Below are 18,480 nucleotides of genomic sequence, written 5' to 3'. Positions count from 1 at the left end.
CACATCACACCGGCCCGGTATCTAAGCAGATGCAAGGCGAGTACCGCCGAGTGACTCCTCAACAAGTCACACTGGATTGGCCTCGAGCCGATGTGTGTATCACCGCAAACAGACGCTGTCTAGCACGATCCCGCATCGATATCAGTACTTAGAGTGTGGGAAGCTCAGCACGCATCGTACATCTCTATTTGAGTTGCAGAAGGGCATCACACATGCTATTCGCGATACTTGACCTGCAAAACCACAGGACTACAGGCACAGTTGTTCCTTGACATCAGTAGTAGCATACATGGCGGAACACGTCTTCTGTGGCGCGTGGCTCTGAAGAGACAAATAGAAATAATTTCTCTGTAAATCTACACAGCCGCTACTCCTCGCCAAGTGGAATATTTCGCCTCCCTCTCTAGCAGCTACAGCAAATTGACCTTAATACACGATTTTGTACCATTCCCCGCCCCATATTACAATAGAATCAATTTATCGATATCGGTACTCAGGCTTGACAAAGTCGGCAAAGGTCTTGGGCTCCTCGAACTCCGGGGCGTGATGGTGGTGGTGGTCATCTTCGGGGCCGACGTAATCCATTTTGTAGACACTGCCGCACTCAGGGCATCGCTCAATAGGACGCTCCTTGGAGAGCTGTAAAATTCGAGTAGTTAGTTCCCGTAACCCCCAATACATTTGGGCATAACCATGGCAAATCGGTCATCACTTACGCCAAGCCAGGTGACGACGTGAGAGTCGGCAGGGGAGCCAGTGCAGCCAGCATACTGCTCGTCACCGGCGGATCGGACCATGATAGGGTTCTCCATGGTTCCCTTACGGCTGGCATCAAGAGGGCGCATGTCGAAGATGTCAACACCCTCCATCTTGCCGAGAATTTCCAAACGCTCCAGACCGGTAGCCTGCTCGAGATCGGTAGGGACGGTACCAGGGCGAGCACCAGGTCCGAAAAGGTCATCTTCAGTCCTGATATCTGCATTGAAATGGAACATGTCAGCGAAATCGCATTTGGGATTCCAATCCCCTCCGACCGAGGCTAACGAAATCCAGCTCCCCAATTCCTATCCCCATCGCGCCAAACGTACCATTCAGAACCTTGTAGTCGCCGACCTTCTTCTGGGCGGTGCCGGCGAGGGCAGCAGCCTGCTCATTGGGAGTGGTAGGGCCCTTGGCAGCTTCACCTGTGGTACATGGTCAGAAGATGATGGGTAACAGTAGGACAACACGGGCGTCGTGTTCGGACGGCAGGGAAAATTTGCGTACGGCGAACGAAGGAGGTGGTGAAGGAGCGGGCGATGACAGGAGAGACGGCGGCGCGGCGAGCCGCGGCGATGGCGGAGCGTTGCAAGAACATGGTGTCGTTGCCGTCGATGCGAGCGAGTTGGCGATGTGTTTGAGAAGGTGTCGAGGGATTTGTGAAATGGGCTGACTTTGGAGACGAAGTTGACTGATCCGAAGCTACTCCATATTCCGTTGGTAATTGACCAATCATGGGCGAGCGAATCACAAGCGACCGATGATTATCCGCCCAGAAGCTCTTTTGCCGTAGCCGAGCCTCCGTGAAAGCTTGCTGTTTGCAACCTCATAGGCGCCTGGAACTTTACATATTTTTACATGGAACGATTATTTCTAAAAAAAAGAGGCCTTTACAAGATCTGAATCAATTAACATTCTGTATCCTGTGCAATGATTTGACCCTCCGGACCCCCCTTTCTCGGCGGCACTACTGCCCATTCAGTTCACCAGGAAACTGTACCAAATGAGGAGATGCTGAATCCCAAGACACCCGCATATTCTGGCGATATCAGCATAAAAAGTTAAAACAAACCTGCCCGAAATCCCCCCCCTACAAAACTTCTTCAAAGCTTTCAAAGTGAATGTCCCTGCTGGGGAACCAGTCGGTCCCGCTGCATGTCCCTGAAAGCATTTACACCTTGGTAGCTTCCCGACCGCGCAGCAAGCTGGGCTCGACGCTGTCGCCGCTCCTCAGCCCGTTGTGCCGAGGCATTTTGTCCTAGCTGAGGGCCACCGGTGCGGCGATTTCGCTTTCTGTTGGCTTCATTTGTGCTTCTACGCGGTGTAGCTGAATCCACGGGCATGGCCGCGGAATTGCCAGCTTTGGTGGCACTCGTTTTGAAGCTTGCTATGCGGTTTTGAAATTGAGCAGAGACGAGCACTGCCTGCCGCATGACGGAGTCTTCATACGCCGTAGAACTGTACTTGGATTCGTCGCATAACTTATAGATGATTGTCCGGACGAAATGCCTCCCACTCTGGCCCGGTCGGTCCAGTCGCTCCTCGAGCTTCCGTCCAATACGCCAGCGGATAAAGTCCCAGGCGTCCATGGCTAGGATTCCTCGGTCATTTAGAACCTTGAGGTCAGAGATCTTACACGCAACGCGGTACATGAGTTCCTTCTGGCACAAGCCTTCAAGGGGCAGGTGTTGCTTGGCTACCAGTTGATTTGGGTGGTACGGGCTGCAAAGCCCGAATATCTCTCGAATCTTGACGTGTTTACTCATGTTGTCCTGATGGAATTTAGCTCTCTTCCGTATCGCTATGTTGTTCGGCTCTGCGTCTTTCATGGCTTGATAGTTCTTTTTTAGAGACCTTTCCTCCTCTTCGTAGGCGATAAAGCCATCCAAGGAATCCCAAGATCGTTCCCAATACAAGGAATTCTCGGTGATCTTTTCGACTGGAACGCCTCTTAAAGAATTGGGTGCCTTGTAGACGGACCCAGCCTCATCAAGCGCATAGACGCTGTCGTAGCTTGTCCGAAGTGTCTCCTAAAAACCCGGACCTGGAGAGCTCGCTGTAGTAGTGCCAACCGCCGCATATTGCTCAGTCTGGGTCTGTTGTGTTGTCGCCATTGGCTTGGGCGACACGTCTTGGTTCAACTGCAACGCCATAATAGAATGAGATTTGCAGTGGAATGGGGAAGAGGCAGGCTGTCACTGCTATATTTAGCATATAAATGTACATAAGAGCCATAAAATAAGTTTTGTCCCTTACTGCATGCTTAAAGCTAAAATTCACTTACCTGAGTAAAGCTGCTCAACATTCGATAGAAAGTCGTCCCTATTCTCGTCATCGGTTGTGAAAAAACCCTCTTGGAGGTTTTGACAGAGCTATATAAATAGCAGAGACTTTTTGAGCTAATCGCCGTGGGTTGGCCTCTGATATGTTGGCGATGCTACGTTGTGAATCAAGAGCCAAAGAATCAAAATTTTAAAACAAGGGTGAAAAAAAAAGAATAAAGTCTAAGAAAGCAAGGGAGAAGGCAAGACAGCGAGTATAAAAACACCTTATCCTCTTTTAATCTAAAATCACGTTGCTTTAGGAGGCTGCCTTGACTGTCTTAGTAGAGAGACAATCAAACGAATTTGTGCGGTGAAAGGAGAGAGGTGATAGGGAGGCTTAAAATGCGCTGAGAACATGGCAAGATGTATTCTTATTTATATACGCGTTCTGGTTCATGTTTTCCTGACACGCGGCCGCCAACTGGGCGCATCCGCTCTGCCAGCTGACAGCATGGTGCCTGGTTCACCAGACAGGCTGCTACCTTTGCAAACGAACTTGACTTGTCTCTTGCCTGATTGTTCAAGTGCTTTCCCAGTCTTTGGTTGGGAAACATGAACAGCAACCATCATTCCAGTCGCTACTTTGTGCCGTCTCAACACCTGATGCATCCCGTGGATCTACTTACAAAATCTACAAGAATCATAATGACCAGAAGCAGAAAAACCACAATTCAGACACCTCACAGCTTAGATTCTTTCACCTCCATCGGCTCTTTTGCCGGTACAAGCATGCCGTCTTGGTAGGCACTGGCCACATGCTTCCCCTTTGGACTCCAAATCTTGCTCTCCATCATGCACCTGTTGGCACTGACTCTGGGCCAGTTGATTTCCTGAATCCACCATCCATCACCATCCATGACGGCTTCGTCGGGGTTGGTGTGGACATAGAAGGAATAGCTGAGACTGGCTGCCTTGCCCATGTTGAATCCGTACCCCATGTGGTTGCCAAGCATGATCAGCCCGTTCCTGTCGGCTTCGAAAGCATGGCACACAATGTGTCCGTTGGCATCGTCGTTAGGAATGGGCTTCATGGGCCGATACAACATCAGCTGGATACGGTCGGGGACCTCCTTGTCGCTATTGTACTCGGACATGTCGACTTTGTGCATGTCCAGTAACGGGAAGCCTCCGTGTCCTTTGAAGTCCTTGAATAGAGACGTGATGATGTCGATGTCGGATTGTGGCGCAGGTTCCCATTCGTCGGGGGCTCTCTGAGACAATACATCGGCGTAGCGTTTCTGAGCAGATATGGGGGATTGAACGTCGTCTACGCCCTCGGCTGGCCGCTTGAAGGTAGTAATACAGCTGAAGCAGATGTCCCCGAGAGGGAGCTCGGCGTCTGAGTCGGGGAAAGGACCCGCTGGATCTGAGGACGGCTGTTTGGGTTGTCGAACATTAACCTGGCGGCCAAAGAACGAGCGGCCAGAGATTATGTTAGTGACATCGAATATGAACGGGCGATCACCCAGCCCCGGGACGGTGAAGATGCCCTGTATTGACTAGAGCCGCATGTTTAGCAGATACATTTACATGTCTTGGGGATTCACCATGGTAAACACATTGTAAGACTTGCGAAGCACATATTGAATCGAGAGTGACTTACGTGAATACCGGGTACAGGCCTGACAAGACCAGTAGCAGCAGTCTGCCGCCTCTCCTCTTCCTCGATGGCCCTCGCGGCAGCCAAGGGCGCTTGCGCATACACGCAACCTCCAAAAACTCCCAGTCCGCTGTGTCGTGGCCGAGGACCCTTCAAGTTCCGGAACAGTTCATCCCACGGCAGCTCGTTTCCAGCCATCCAGGCGGGTTGACGGCTCATGTACCGTTTCACACCGGGACCTTGGCTATGGGTATTTTCGGGAACCTGGATAAGCTCCAGGAATTCCTCAAAACCCATGCGTGGCCACTCGCGACATGATGCCATTGCACGTTGCTGGGCCGCCTCAAGGGTCTCTTGGAACTCTACCATGGCACGCTTTTCGTCGCTCATGGTCCAGCTGGTATAAGACGAACGGGCTGAACGGAGTTCGGTCTTGAGCCCAGGCCAACAGGTAGAAGAAGCCAAAAGCTTCAAATCCAACGCGCAGGTCGAGCTGGGCAGTTGACAAGACCAAGCAAGATGCGCAGAGTACTTCCGTATGTGTCGCCTTTGATGCCTCCAAGCTCGAGGTTGCCAATCAAACTGATGATGATTTCTCCAGTCACTCGGTGGGACAGGAACCTCGGCAATAAACTGGGCCCATAGTTCGCTAGTTCGCCAAGACGGACCAGTTTGGCCAGTTTAGGCAACTCGCTTACAGGAATACAGCGGGTTGCTCTTGGCATTGAACCGACTTCGACTTGACTGTTGCGAGTCGACGTCTGGACTCCCAGTACCATATCTTCAATGCCCACAGCAGGCATGTCCTGTCGCTATTATCTATCAAGCTGTCACCCTGTGTGGGCATTCGGTTTACATCGTCATACCATGAGATGCGGCTCATCTCCGCTGCTACACTCCATTGAGGCTAAAGTAACCAGCCTTTCCTTTGTTGCCTTGGATATGTGCAAGGACAGTATGCGCTGCCATAACGTATCATGTCAGTAAGATGGCCGATACGTGGAATATGCCGAGTACTTATGAGGGATTCCCGGGGATCACAACTTCCAACCGAATGCGACAAGACTGGCTACAACAGAAGCTAAAGTAAACGACATCGCGGGCCGCTCATGTGCCAAAAAGAAGTGACACGCTATATCCAATATACGGTTTAGAATATGTTACTATGATGACAAGCCAAGAATTTCCAGCAATCTATTCGGCAGAGAGGAAGACGCTTCTTTGTTGTACCACGTATCGATCGCCCTACCGCAAATAAATCCTTCGCCACAGACAGGAGTAATGCTAGTTTAGATCAACTACTTTTCGGTACTCTCGCAAAGGGGGCCATGCAAAGAAGAGGGTGTCTACCGTGTATGAAGTGTCTGTGTACCAACGGTTCCGGTTGTCTCAAAGTTCCTTTGGAACATTTTGTCTTGCTAGCAACATGACACGCCCCTGAGACAGTGTCTTGGGGGCCATCAATGTCTGTTCTTAGTAGATGTAGCTCCCACGAGCACCGACTGCAGGTGAAGTCAGTTCTCACTGCATGTATCTTTAACAAAGGCATGGCCGGCTCGCCATTCGTGGCCCCCAAATTGTGAGCCGTTAGACCGACAGCTTGCATATGCATCTTCATGCGTGTAAGCTCTCTTGTGTTCATCCACCATGTAGCTTAGCAACCAAGACAGTCGGACCGTCTTACATACCACCATAAGGAATCCACTCTATCCCTCTGAAATGGATCGTTAATGGCATTTTGGCCGGCCCGCTTGTCTCATCGTGCAGATTGACAAGGAAGCATTCAGCCCAAAACTGACCCAATGGCTGTTCTTTGTCGTCTTTATTTTTTTATCCCCATGTGCTAGTAGTTGTGTATTAATTAAATTAAACTTTTGTTTTTGGAGGTACACAAAGTCTACCACACTGGGGGGTCCTAAAAGGAACGGCCCGTGGAGTACGAATTTGTACCCCAAGGCGCATGGCCTCAGCATACGTGGATAAAATGATATGTATCGATTCAAGGTCTTGAACTTTTTGCTATTTGGATAGTACACGGGAAGAATTTCGCCAAGTTTCGACAAGTCATCCAGAGTATGACGCATGCAGGGCAAGAGTCATTGAAGATGGGGACCACGTTGGTAACAGATCTGCAGCTTATTAGTCTACTTGCATATAGCGGAATGTCAAGTATCTTGAAGAAGCAAAGGATTAGCCCGACGCCTAGATATATGCACCCGTCTGTCGTGCAACAGACTGTCCTATCGTGCCAAGCAAAGTTTTATGCCTCTCTTTAATCATATCCGCAGCCCAACTAGGCATCTGAATATTTCTAGTAATTTCCCTGACTGGCTTCCGGACTCTCGCCGAGTAGTGCAAGCTTTTGGCTGCCTCTGGTAACTTGTCTCTGACTTTATACATTGTGGGGGCATCCAGAACCGCGGAAAACTCCTAGCAAGACTCATGACTTCCCCTTGTCGTATGCCCATAGGTCAGAGACAAATCCTGGGCTTCGTTGGAATAATCCGTCACTAATTGTAGCGTGAGCGAGGGCTGTTTCGAGATGATGTTCGAGGAACTTGTTTCGAAATTGGATGACTCGCTCTATTCATATCCAGTAACTGAAGCTTCAACTGACTTGATGAGATATTTTCCAAAACATTCAGTTATTAATACTAGGCCGCTTTAAAGGAGCCCAGATACAAGGTTCTCGTGGGCCATGAAGTTTATTCAATCTTGGGGTTTCGGTTTGCTTCCAGCCTCAAGGTATCCTCTCGGTAGGCCTGGACGCCCTTTGGTTCCACGCTAAAGCATTGTTTTAAAACTAGACTATATGTTTTGTATAGCTGTCAGCTAGTAGTTTTGGAACTCGACAAGGATATTCTTTTGTCCTTGCAAAAGCTAGACGTATCATGCAAGATGGCGATCCTCAGTGTTGATGAATACGACACATGTTGTCTTTCGTTTTACTGTAAGCTTAGCGAGTAAAATAACGTCTTCTTAATAGCCTCGCATGGTGTCATGAAGAAAATTGTATTGAGGCCGTTGAATATGAATGGAATTGTGCTTCAGATTGGAAACATGGAAAGGACGGTATGGTTTGGTATACCGTCTCTTCTGGCGCTTCAACAACACGTACAGAGAGACAAGGCCGGAAAGAAAACACTTTGCTTTGCTCCAGCTTGAATCCAACATAGCCTTGGCGCGAAAATTATCTGGAAACTGCTAAAAGATATCGTTATCAGTCCCTCTCGCGGGGAGGTTGATGATTGCCTCACATCTTGATGTGACGAAAAACGGGAACAGGCGCACACTGGTGCTCGTACGACGGTGTACTGCCGGTCATACTTTGGTTTTTTTTTATTGACTGTGCTATTATTTTGTGTGACTGCTAACGTCTTGGGTGTAGAGCCCTTGCTCCTCTTTCTGTTATTCGACTCGAGCAAGGAACCTGCCGGCATTCAATAGCCCCTAGTTGTAAGAAATGTAGTGTTACAAGGTACTCAACAATCGCACCATATGTGCCTCTGCTATAAGGTACTATAATAGCGACATGACAGCGGCTCGGTGAAAGCGGCGTTGCTTGGGCATCAGTCAGCTCAAACACCGATCCAGTACGTTCAAATTCCGGGCGCACGGTGGCCCATTGACTTCGTCAATTCCTGTATTCGGCAGTCGCCGAAGGTACAGCAACGTTGGACGGAGCTGTGTAAGCTATTTGTCAAGCTTTGCTTACTGAAGCTCACTTGACGACAAATGGCCCGCAGTTGCAATCTTACCCAAGGCTGAATTTCTTCCGCGGCAGCAGGCGGAGGTACCTTGCCTGACAGCAGTTACACACTCGCAAATCATGGGGGGCCGGATAGGCATCGATTTGAGAGTCTTCTCAGCACACGAACCTGCAGCCATCCAAAAACGACAGTTGAAGCCGCGGGAAAGGAGTCCCAATTCTGGCATTCGTATTTGTGGGAAAAAAATTCGATTACCATCTTGGATGCGGCTGGTGTGAATCGTATCTATTCAAATCAGAATAGTAAAAAGCGAGGTAAGATTCCGACGGCTCGGTATACACTTGAAGCCAAAGAACGCCACCCACACTGGCCCCCCCAAAATAATGTCAATACTCGTAGCAAGTTGCATGTGGCATAAGGGGATAATTACACCATTTTACTTCATGCAAAATTGTGATATCTTCTGGAATCCGGCACCTCTGGAGCCCACTCGTGGCTAGAAACCTTGATAGTGTGACTGACGTAGACCGAATCTGGAGGGGTAGGCTTATGCTCAGACGGAGAGTAAATCTGTGGCGCCTCAAAGTCGGTTAAGTTGATCAAGTCGTTTTCTGACCGATTTCTCCCCTGCAGGGCCGGATGGGGAGACTCAAGTGGTCGGAATTGATTATGAAGGTTGCTGGCGGCCTCGTACCCCTTTCCACCAGAAGGGTTTCGATTTCTGTTGAAAACAACCAGTTGTCGAAAGGAGGCGAGATTGGCCACTATTATGGCTACATCATTTGTTAAGCCTGGGGTTTGAGAGGCGAAGGTCAGGTAACACACCACATACCGACGCCCATTTCGACTTGGGACCACATGTGAACCAAGTCAATGCTTGTGTGTTTTAACCCGGTCGTCGAGGTTCTGACAAGAGCAACGCGGATCCCGGCAGCAATCATGACGAAGACGGCAACGGAGAATATGCCGGCGAGGAGCAGCTTCTTGGGCCATTGGACCCGTACATTCCAGAGAATCCACAGTGGGATCGACATGACGAGCAGGTCTGTGGCGATGTCGGCCGCTAGGTTGCCGTAAAAGGTGCGATACTGGTAGTCAACGTGGCTTCGTCGAGTACAGTGCGCTACCAAACAATTAGTAAAGCTGGAACATTGAACGATTCAGTCCAGGATTGAGCAAGGTCAAGGCATGAGAAACACCCACTCATTATGTATGTAATGTCATTCACGCTGCACTTGTAGTCGATGATTGCCACGCAGCTAACCCAGCCTGCGAGCAGCAGAATTCCAACCACCCAGCACCAGGTCTTCTTGGCCCGAGACGTTTGTGGTCCTAAAAGCCTGCGAAAAAAGACTAGACACGAATACTTGACTGCCCATAAGGAAGAGTGGAAGAGTATGTTCCAAACCACAATGTATGGCGATAAACTTGACCATTCAGAGATGAATTCGGGGGACTGGGAAGCCTTGCCTGTGACTATCCTGAACTGCCAAAATAGAACCCCTGCTTTCGTGTGCCAGAGGCTTGTAGAAACGAGTAGCATGAGCCAAGCGGCGATGACAAGCACGTCGTCGACAAATAGAGTCTTGAATGAGCGGACGCGTATTGCTAGACGGAAGAGAACAAAGGGAAGAGGGAGCCATGTGGCAGTCCAGGCAACAGCCTACACAAAATTAGACGTGGACGACGCTTAAATGCCAGTTGCCCATGCGGTCGCGAGCCCAACTTACAAGAAAAGCTTCCTTGCTCAAGCGACTGTTTACAGGAGCTGCCGGGTCGTCATCTAGAGAGAGGCCTGTGGCATTTGACATGCTGATATTCGGTGCCGCTGTGCGTGGCGGATGTAGAACTCGAGCGCCTTCTTTACGGCGAATTACAAGATTCAACTTCTGATTCGGCAGACTGTAGCTTGGCACTGTGAGCTACGAGAGCACTTCTGCCATTGCGAAGGACACTTATTGCGAATCAAAGCAGGCCCAAAGGAGGAAAGGGCGCAATTGTTGTTGATCGTACTGATCAAGTACTTTTGTGTGGTTCATATGCGGTTATCATACACGTACTTCGGCCCCCCGCTAGGTTCGTTGGCATTATGGTGAGCCAAAACGGGGGTAGCATCCTATATGTGTATCGAGATGCATCAAGGTGTGCTTACCTGCACAGATCAACATGGAGTGTTCTCCTGCCTGTCACTGGCCGGAAGGGGGAAGCGAGCCAGCTTCTGTAAGCTGTTGGGCTCGTGATTCCGAGTCATATTGATGTACTACGTATCGTCGTTGGATTTTTGAGCTACCTACCTACTGAAGTACTCGAGCAAAGTCTGGTGCCTACCTAGGTACGTAGGCGTGGTAGGTACCTAGTAGTCAGCTGCGCAGTGGTACAACCGCCTGGCCTCGTTGGCTGCTCTGTTTTGCCCGGTTATGTTACATCAACTTGCAGCCAGCCTGCCACAATCGACACTAGGAACACTGAAGGAATAGGACGACGTCGGACAACCACCAAGTCTGCCGCTCCCACTGCAGCAATTAGCGGCGGGGATAACTGTTGTGTAGCCTCCTTCGAGATCTACAATAAGAAGTCGTGATCAGGACTGTTTGCCTCGGTGGAAATGGAGATGAAACCACCGAGATGACATTCAGTGGTAAAAGGTCTGATTTGCTTGACTCCTTGGAACCAGAATGGCAGAAAAGGAAAAAAAGAAGTCTATTCCATTTTGTTAAAAAGAAATGATTAGCGTGGGTTGGGCGATACTTACTACCTAGGTACTCAAGCACGAATGTCTGGGCTCCCCAAGAAGAACTCCGAATAGAATTTCTTTTTAGAACTCGCAACGGGATCAGGGCTGCACCACGGTAGCATATCCTCGCCCCCAAGTGTCGTGATGAGTAGTGACCTGCCGATCTCCATGGCTCTTCGTCTGACCACCCTACTGCATCGCGAGCATGAGGCACAAGGCAACATTGAAACAGACAGCCTGCAAGGACGGAGTGATGCGCGAAAGTACGAAATGGGTTCGGGCAAGATTCTTGGACTTCATTTACTGTCTCTGATTGGCCAGGCGGGAAGGCAGAGCATTGCTTGTTGTATCTGCTGTGATAGTTATTCCTGGTACTCGGTAGCACAATTAGCAATATTCCTCCGAGGGTCAAAGAGGGAGCTGCAAACACGAGAAGATGGGCTGAGCCTACTAGTTACATGTCGACATGCCTTTGACGGGGCACTCGCAGGCTCGAGGCGTTGCGCGCGAGGGCTTCACGCCACAGCGGGTTGATGACGCCGATGTGTAACATACCTGCTACTCCGTACGCTCAATCTTTCACGACTAGAACGACAAGTACGGAGTAACTACTGCGTGAATATCCTGACGGCGCAGGGTCCCGCGCTGAAGACCCGGGGGAAGGTCGCTTAGTAGTGATCAACGACATGTGCTTTCCTCAACTTGGCAGCGGCCCATTGCGAAAGAGCGTCATGTCAGGATGATGAGCATTTCAATAAAAGCTTTCAACAACGCCAGGGAGCGTGATGCCGAGACGGGGCGATACGGCTCGTTGCGAAAGCAGACGCACCAGACGGTTTAAATTTCAAGCCATGACCATCCCTGATGGCGCAAGCATGGCCTGGAATAGGCGAGTAGTCACGTGTGGATAAGCGGTAACTACAGGCGCTGCGGTGCTGAGGGTGCTGGCTGGCATTCACTACGGCATCGGCAATCCAGACATGGATCATTGATGCATTCGAAAAGTCAAGGGCTGACACTAAAGTGTACTGAAACACAGTTAATAGCCGCATTTGAAATATATAACGCTCTGGATAGATAATATATTAATAATTTTTTATTTAACACAGGTATATAATTAAAATGTACTATGTGCTTTCTCTTTTTTTTTTCTTTTTTTTTATAGCAGGGTACTTAAGTAGTTGACGATAAGTCACTATTAGTACCCAGTAGCTACGTGTACCCGCTAGGCTATAGAGTTACTGTGAGATATCAGGTGAGGACCAACTATAACCTTAACCAGTGACCCATTAACCAGAACTCCTACCCCAAGTTACAAGCTTCACTGCTGGAACCTGCATGTGGCGACTGGCGATCGACGAAACAACCGTCTGGGAATATCCGTGCACACGCCAATACAGATGTGTACGGAGTGCTTTGCACAACTCGCTCCCTCCATGGCACACTTTTCAAGCTCTATCTAGTATTTAGTACTCCAGAGGTCCTAGTCGACATACTTTTATCCAAAGACACCATTAATCTGTTGTCACCAATCTGAAGACTAAGATTCGAGCCTCGCAGGGAATGATTTGCAGTAAGCCACAACTACAACATAATCACGCAATGCTGATATGTAGGGACCTCTAAGGAAGGCGACTCGTAAAAAAAAGGCGGATTGTCAGCACTTGAGTTTTTTGTGACATTTTTTGCGGTTGCTTCTATCAGAATTCTTTTACACAGCGCCGACTAAATCCGACATTACCAATAGTCTATCTTTTTTTAGAGAAAGAACATTAAATAAATTAGGGCAATCAAGTTAGTTGATAGGGATTCCTTCTATCCCTCTCTTTCTGCCTTGCGTGCAAAGTAAAATTATAGCAAACAATGGTCTGAACTCTGTCTTATGCCAAAAGCTTGGATGCTCTGTCCTTTGCAATATCGCACATAGCCTAGCATGAATTAGCATACTACTACAAACCTGATACAATTATTTGAGAGTTGTTTACCTCAAGTGCCGCATCAACTTCCATCGCAAAATCCCCCCGGTCAATGCGTGCTCTCATATCATTCATGATCTCAGGCCGCCCTCTGCCGTTCACAAAAACGACGAATCGCAGACCGGGAAACTTTTCTTCATATTCCCGGTTGAGCTCTGCAAGCTGCTCTCCTTGGCCTTGAAGATTGGCTTGCTCTGCAGCGGATTGTGCTGAGTCGACCTTTTTGGAACCTAGCCGTGGGTGAGAGCCAACGACCGACAACAAGACGGGGTTGGGCTTGGATGGCGTAGACTTGCTTTTGAGATTGAACAGCGCCGGCCGGCATTCATCTATCAGTTCCGAGTATGACGAGTATTTGGCCTTCTGTACCACCGGCAAGAGAGTCGAGTGAATGGCCGGGCTGGGCTCAAAGAGAAGATCTAACGTATTTGTTTGAGCAGCTTCGGACAGTGAATGTAACTCGCTAATCTGAGGGAGCTTGTGTGCCATGTTGCAGAGTTGGCTTTGGGAAGCCGTGTGTTGGATCTTACGCAGGTGGAGTGCAAAAAGTGGCCGAAAACGACAAAGATATCAAATGAAGTATTCTTTCCGCAGCGGCCAAGGCATACAAGTTCGTCGGCCAGTTTTATAGTCACTGATCACGGAGCATTGCGATCGCCGCTGTGTCTGAGGGTCGGAGCTCTCCGGTGCGGGACTTCCAGTTAGAACACAGGGTGGTGGATGCACTTATCAGCAGAAAATACTAGATTGCTGTATACTATTGCCTCCAATTCAATGTACAGGGATAATGGTAAATTCGAGTTGTGTTCCACTTCTTTCGTCCTTGGTCCCTGCATAGGACCGAAAGGTTGACAACAGAGTTACTGCCATCGATCATTGAAAGACGCCGCACACTGCACGTGATCCACCTGTCGCAACCAGCATCCCGTAGTGGTCCGTGCTCTCTGCTTCGCGAACCGGAAAATCTCAATCGGGACAGTACCTTGTAGTAGCAGGTGTAGGGCCAGCGCAATTCTGTAACGACTCGACAAGATACCATTGAATGCTGGGATAGCTTTCAGCATCAGTTGCCATGCTTTGCGGAAGTACGAGAGGTTCATGAAATGTTCAAATGAGTATATTAATGCTAACATCATTATCCAGTTTCCGGGGAAGCTCCCCAAGAGCCCGTCGTGTCCAAGAAGTCTGGTAGGCAACAGTGTTTGGTGATGCCATTTCGAGCCTGTCCTAACATCCCTCTAGGAGTTGTCTACGAGAAGAGACTTATCGAACAGTACATCAACGATAACGGCACCGAACCCAGCACTGGCGAGGCTCTCACGGCCGATGATCTTCTTTCCATCCAGTCCTCGCGCGTCGTCCGCCCTCGCCCTCCTACACTTACATCAATACCCGCGCTTTTGGCGACTTTTCAAAACGAGTGGGACAATCTCGCTCTGGAAACATATAATCTGAAGGAGCAACTTGCCCGAACTAGGGAAGAATTGGCAACCGCACTCTACCAACATGACGCTGCTGTTCGCGTCATTGCGCGTTTGAGTAAAGAGAGAGACGAAGCCAGAGACTCCCTCAGCAAGGTAACTGTCACAGACGGTGCAGTCAATGGTGAAGAGATGGTTGTGGATAGCGTCGAAGGCCTCCCCGAGGCACTTGCAGAGAAGGTGGATGAAGTTCATGCGTCGTATGTGCCCGACATTCGCCCTCGATGATTCCACATCCTCATGCTAATAATACGATTTTTAGCTTATCAAAGGGGCGAAAGAAGCGCCCAGTTCCCGAAGGCTGGGCTACATCTGATGACATATCCGCATTTGATACCACAGCCTCTAGCGCGCTACCCGTATCTGAAACGACTTCAATCGATCTCGAAGGAGGATATGCCGCTCTGGGTGGTCTAAAAGGCGAGGCTGCTATTTATTCTATTGAAGTCGACAAGCTGGAAAGGCAGCTGCCCGTTAGTGAGCCGGTTACAAATACCCTATGGACTGGATCAAAACTCTTTTTCGCCACCAGCCAAGGCAACGTCAAAGTGTACGAAGGAGGCAACGAACTTGCTTCAGTTTCCGAGCATTCTGGCCCTGTCACTGGCCTCAGTGTTCACCCTGGAGCAGATATTCTTGGCTCTGTTGGCACCGATAAAAGCATCGTGTTCTATGATTTGGCTACCATGAAGCGTGCTAGCCGTGCATTTGCGGATGCCTGTAAGTTCTGTCATCTCTACTATCTCGGTCGCTCCCTGGCTCATGGTTGACTGACTGCGCTAGCTCTCACCACATGCGCATTCCACCCTGATGGACATCTCTTCGCTGCAGGCACTGTCAGCGGAGATATCAAGCTCTACATGACCAAGAACTTGGCCCAGGCTGCCATATTCAAGCTTGGTGCGCCCGTCCAGGCCCTTGTCTTTTCCGAGAACGGTTTCTGGTTGGCCGCTACTGCCAAGGGCCAAACGACTGTCACAATCTTTGATCTGCGCAAGGAGGGGGATGCGGCAACCGCCAAGGTCCTAGAGACTGGTGGATCAGTACAGTCTTTGGCTTGGGATTACACTGGCCAGTACCTGGCAACTGGCGGTGCGTCTGGCGTGACGGTTCAACAGTACACCAAGTCGAGCAAGCAGTGGAGTGAACCATTCAGAAATTCTACTCCGGTTGTTAGCGTTAGATGGGGAGAGTCGGCGAGAAAGCTCGTGGCAGTTAATGGAGAAGGGGTGGTGAGTGTATTCGGCGTCAAAGAATAAAGCACGGAATTTGGGCAAAAGGCCATCTTGCTGGTTGATATCACGGTCTACATGTTTACAAACAAGGAAGAAATGTTCCGGGGGCGAAGGTCGTGTTCAAATAGTTGTATACCTACTTGTCTCTCAAAGTACGGTGGTACGGAGTGCTAGTGCATGGTCTTATAAATGGTACATTAGAGACAATTAACTTATTTGCCCCCCCTCTTTTTTTTTTTAATTATCTGGACACGATGACAGACCATGTTATGCACTTGATCTATGTCTTTTTGACCTCGGACTGGCATGGTGGTGAGAAATTTTGGGCGTCTGCAGGCAACATTTGAACCAAGCCGAAGCTTGACCCGACAATGTTGTTGGTGCGTAGCCAGGAATTAAAGGATTTTACGGGTCGGCGTCTGGTTGGTGGCAACATTGAATGCACAAATTCTGGCACCACCAACTCCACATGCATGCACAAAGGCCCAGGTGCCATTATGCCATATCAGTGGAGCATGGTCGTTGAGGCGCCAGTCAGAGGCGGCGTCTGGAAGACAAAGATTGAATTCGATGTACCCAGAGCCGGATGCCAGACTCCAGTTGACCACATGCATCCGGGCGTCCGCCGCAGCAGCAGCCAAGCAGCCTCAACACTGTGTGCTCTGGAGGGGCAATCGACACCCGTCTCGGACACACAACACGCCATCGGCGGCAAACACCATTCGAACATCCTCACCTGTTTATATTTGGCGAACACAGCGATCTCCGACCGCCCAGACAATTATCATCAGACTGGCATTTACCACCTACCCCAACCACGCATTAGGCGACCTGGTGTGGCCTTCACCCTAGCATCCTTTGGCTGATTACCAACCTGCGGCGCCTTCCTGCAAGTGTCTCTCCCGAACGCCCGACTTTGTGGCCTGGCGTTCCAACCTTGCCACCGACTGGACGCGACAAACCGAGTGCAGCCTGCACAGAGCGGACCGGCCGAGCGAAGCGGATGCTAATATAACACGGTGCATTTCTCGCGCTGCGGAGCCAGGCCGATAGCCAAAGCTCTGTCCTTGCATAGCAACATATTTCACCGTTGTTCCGACCACACGGACGTTGTTGCACCCTCGAAATGACGCAAGTCGGGGACGCAGGGCTCGACTTCACGGGCGAAGATGATCTCATCGAGATTCATTCGTCTCCCTCGACCCGATCCTATAATCCCCTCGAAAACTTGCTGAATCCTCTGCAGCCGATTCCAGCCCAACCTGCGAGGTTACGCCCTGGTCGAAGGAGTGACCGCCGCCCGCCACCTCTTGCCCCGATGTCCCGACAACATTCGCAGTCGCAGCAAATGCAGAGTACAGCAGTCATTGATCTGACCGAAGAGCCGGATTCGCCTGTTGAGATACGGCATTCACAACCACCAAGTCAAATAGGAAGGAACCCGAGGCGGACAAACTCACAACGAACAACACCGCCTTCCTTGTCCAGAAGTGACAGTACTTTCATGGGGCCCGGGGCTAGCGTTATCGACCTGACGGTTGATTCCCCAGAAGATGAACATGCTCCAGAGCCCAGAGTGACTAGGAGTCAGCGGCACCACCACCACCACCATCACCACCATCACCATCATCGAACACGAAATTTTGGACAGGATCAATTAATTGAATTGGAGTTTATCAACGCCAACAGTGGCAGTATTTACTCCAACCTTTCGAACAATGTTCGTCGAATAGCGGGTCTTTTTGGCGGCGGCTTCATGTCTCGAGGTTTCACGGCAACCCCAATCGAGTTTCCGCCAAATTTCGCCGCCAGGGAACCGAGCCCAAAACCACCAATGGAACCGGTTCCACCAACACGCGATGGATTCACTCGAGACACCTCGTTGACAGATGAGAGGGTGGTTATATGCCCAGCGTGTGGAGATGAACTCGCATACGACCCAACAGGAATAGCACCGCAACAAGGCTCAGCCTCTTCGAGCGGCAAGAAGAGAAAACGAGCACCTGGCGAACACCACTTCTGGGCCCTAAAAAAATGTGGACATGTAAGCATAATAAGCTGCAAACGCTACGATCAAAGTCGGAAAGTGCACTAACAGTGAGAAAGGTTTACTGCGCGGATTGCTTTGAGAATCGGAGACCGACCAAGGCCAATCCTCTGGGCGTTGGCTTTCGGGCGCCATCAGGGAAGACACCCGGCAACGCACCAAACGACATCCGATGCGCTGTGGAGAGTTGTGATTCAAAGGTTGCTCTTAAGACGGAATGGGTGGGCATCTATTTGTGAATGAAACCTGTACAACAAAACAATCTACGAATCTCCCGTGAAGCCAGCTGGGTCCTGTACGTACAAGACCTGCGTTTTGGCTGCAAGGCAGATGGTGCACACTGGATGATGAACTTGACATATCATGGCATGGCATGGCGGAGCGGGTTTTAGACACTGGCGTTTTAGGTCTGTGAAACTCTTGTAGCATGTTATGAGGGACATGATACCACAATTTACGGAGCATCCGATAAATGGTTTCTCCAGCCGATTTTTCCTTTGCTTTTTTTTTCTTTTTCTGAACAAAGGGGGCACTGTAGCGGCGGCGTTGGGGGTTTGTCTTCAATCAGCTGAGATTTTGCAAGAATACACTTTGAGGTGGCTGCGCCCGCTGCG

At 49.9% G+C, this 18,480-nt stretch overlaps 7 protein-coding genes across 7 annotated transcripts; 2 read left to right on the top strand and 5 right to left on the bottom strand.

Moving 5' to 3' along the window:
* Positions 1-477: 477 nt before the first annotated feature.
* COX4_1 (Cytochrome c oxidase subunit 4) lies at positions 478-1,495 on the bottom strand (the record flags this gene model as incomplete). Its single annotated transcript, XM_007809739.2, has 4 exons — positions 478-639; positions 717-976; positions 1,089-1,184; positions 1,267-1,495. The coding sequence occupies 4 exons, from the start codon at positions 1,493-1,495 to the stop codon at positions 478-480; spliced, it is 747 nt and encodes a 248-aa protein (XP_007807930.2).
* Positions 1,496-1,596: 101 nt separating this feature from the next.
* Positions 1,597-2,588, bottom strand: J3458_000925 (uncharacterized protein; the record flags this gene model as incomplete). The annotated part of the gene is made up of 1 exon (XM_007809738.2): positions 1,597-2,588. The coding sequence occupies one exon, from the start codon at positions 2,586-2,588 to the stop codon at positions 1,872-1,874; it is 717 nt and encodes a 238-aa protein (XP_007807929.1). The 3' UTR covers positions 1,597-1,871.
* An 843-nt stretch (positions 2,589-3,431) lies between these two features.
* Positions 3,432-5,254, bottom strand: J3458_000924 (uncharacterized protein). Its single transcript, XM_066116421.1, has 2 exons — positions 4,687-5,254; positions 3,432-4,483 (listed from the first exon to the last, which is right to left on the bottom strand). The coding sequence occupies exons 1-2, from the start codon at positions 5,071-5,073 to the stop codon at positions 3,764-3,766; spliced, it is 1,107 nt and encodes a 368-aa protein (XP_065978303.1). The 5' UTR covers positions 5,074-5,254; the 3' UTR covers positions 3,432-3,763.
* A 2,723-nt stretch (positions 5,255-7,977) lies between these two features.
* Positions 7,978-11,962, bottom strand: J3458_000923 (uncharacterized protein). Its single transcript, XM_066116420.1, has 7 exons — positions 11,579-11,962; positions 11,146-11,495; positions 10,124-11,093; positions 9,597-10,056; positions 9,226-9,516; positions 8,824-9,166; positions 7,978-8,759 (listed from the first exon to the last, which is right to left on the bottom strand). The coding sequence occupies exons 3-6, from the start codon at positions 10,202-10,204 to the stop codon at positions 8,835-8,837; spliced, it is 1,164 nt and encodes a 387-aa protein (XP_065978302.1). The 5' UTR covers positions 10,205-11,093; positions 11,146-11,495; positions 11,579-11,962; the 3' UTR covers positions 7,978-8,759; positions 8,824-8,834.
* A 562-nt stretch (positions 11,963-12,524) lies between these two features.
* On the bottom strand, positions 12,525-13,789 carry J3458_000922 (uncharacterized protein). The gene is made up of 2 exons (XM_007809735.2): positions 13,113-13,789; positions 12,525-13,055 (listed from the first exon to the last, which is right to left on the bottom strand). The coding sequence occupies exons 1-2, from the start codon at positions 13,590-13,592 to the stop codon at positions 13,008-13,010; spliced, it is 528 nt and encodes a 175-aa protein (XP_007807926.1). The 5' UTR covers positions 13,593-13,789; the 3' UTR covers positions 12,525-13,007.
* A 296-nt stretch (positions 13,790-14,085) lies between these two features.
* J3458_000921 (uncharacterized protein) lies at positions 14,086-16,196 on the top strand. The gene is made up of 5 exons (XM_066116419.1): positions 14,086-14,188; positions 14,247-14,291; positions 14,346-14,784; positions 14,847-15,304; positions 15,368-16,196. Exons 1-5 carry the CDS (start codon positions 14,176-14,178, stop codon positions 15,841-15,843), a joined length of 1,431 nt encoding a protein of 476 aa, XP_065978301.1. The 5' UTR covers positions 14,086-14,175; the 3' UTR covers positions 15,844-16,196.
* A 749-nt stretch (positions 16,197-16,945) lies between these two features.
* J3458_000920 (uncharacterized protein) lies at positions 16,946-18,105 on the top strand (the record flags this gene model as incomplete). Its single annotated transcript, XM_066116418.1, has 2 exons — positions 16,946-17,863; positions 17,926-18,105. 2 exons carry the CDS (start codon positions 16,946-16,948, stop codon positions 18,103-18,105), a joined length of 1,098 nt encoding a protein of 365 aa, XP_065978300.1.
* Positions 18,106-18,480: the final 375 nt, after the last annotated feature.

Source organism: Metarhizium acridum (genome assembly GCF_019434415.1).
Source record: "Metarhizium acridum strain ARSEF 324 chromosome Unknown scaffold_1, whole genome shotgun sequence".
Lineage (NCBI taxonomy): Eukaryota > Fungi > Ascomycota > Sordariomycetes > Hypocreales > Clavicipitaceae > Metarhizium > Metarhizium acridum.
The sequence above is the reverse complement of the archived record's forward strand: the minus strand, read 5'-3'. Positions and strand labels throughout refer to the sequence as shown.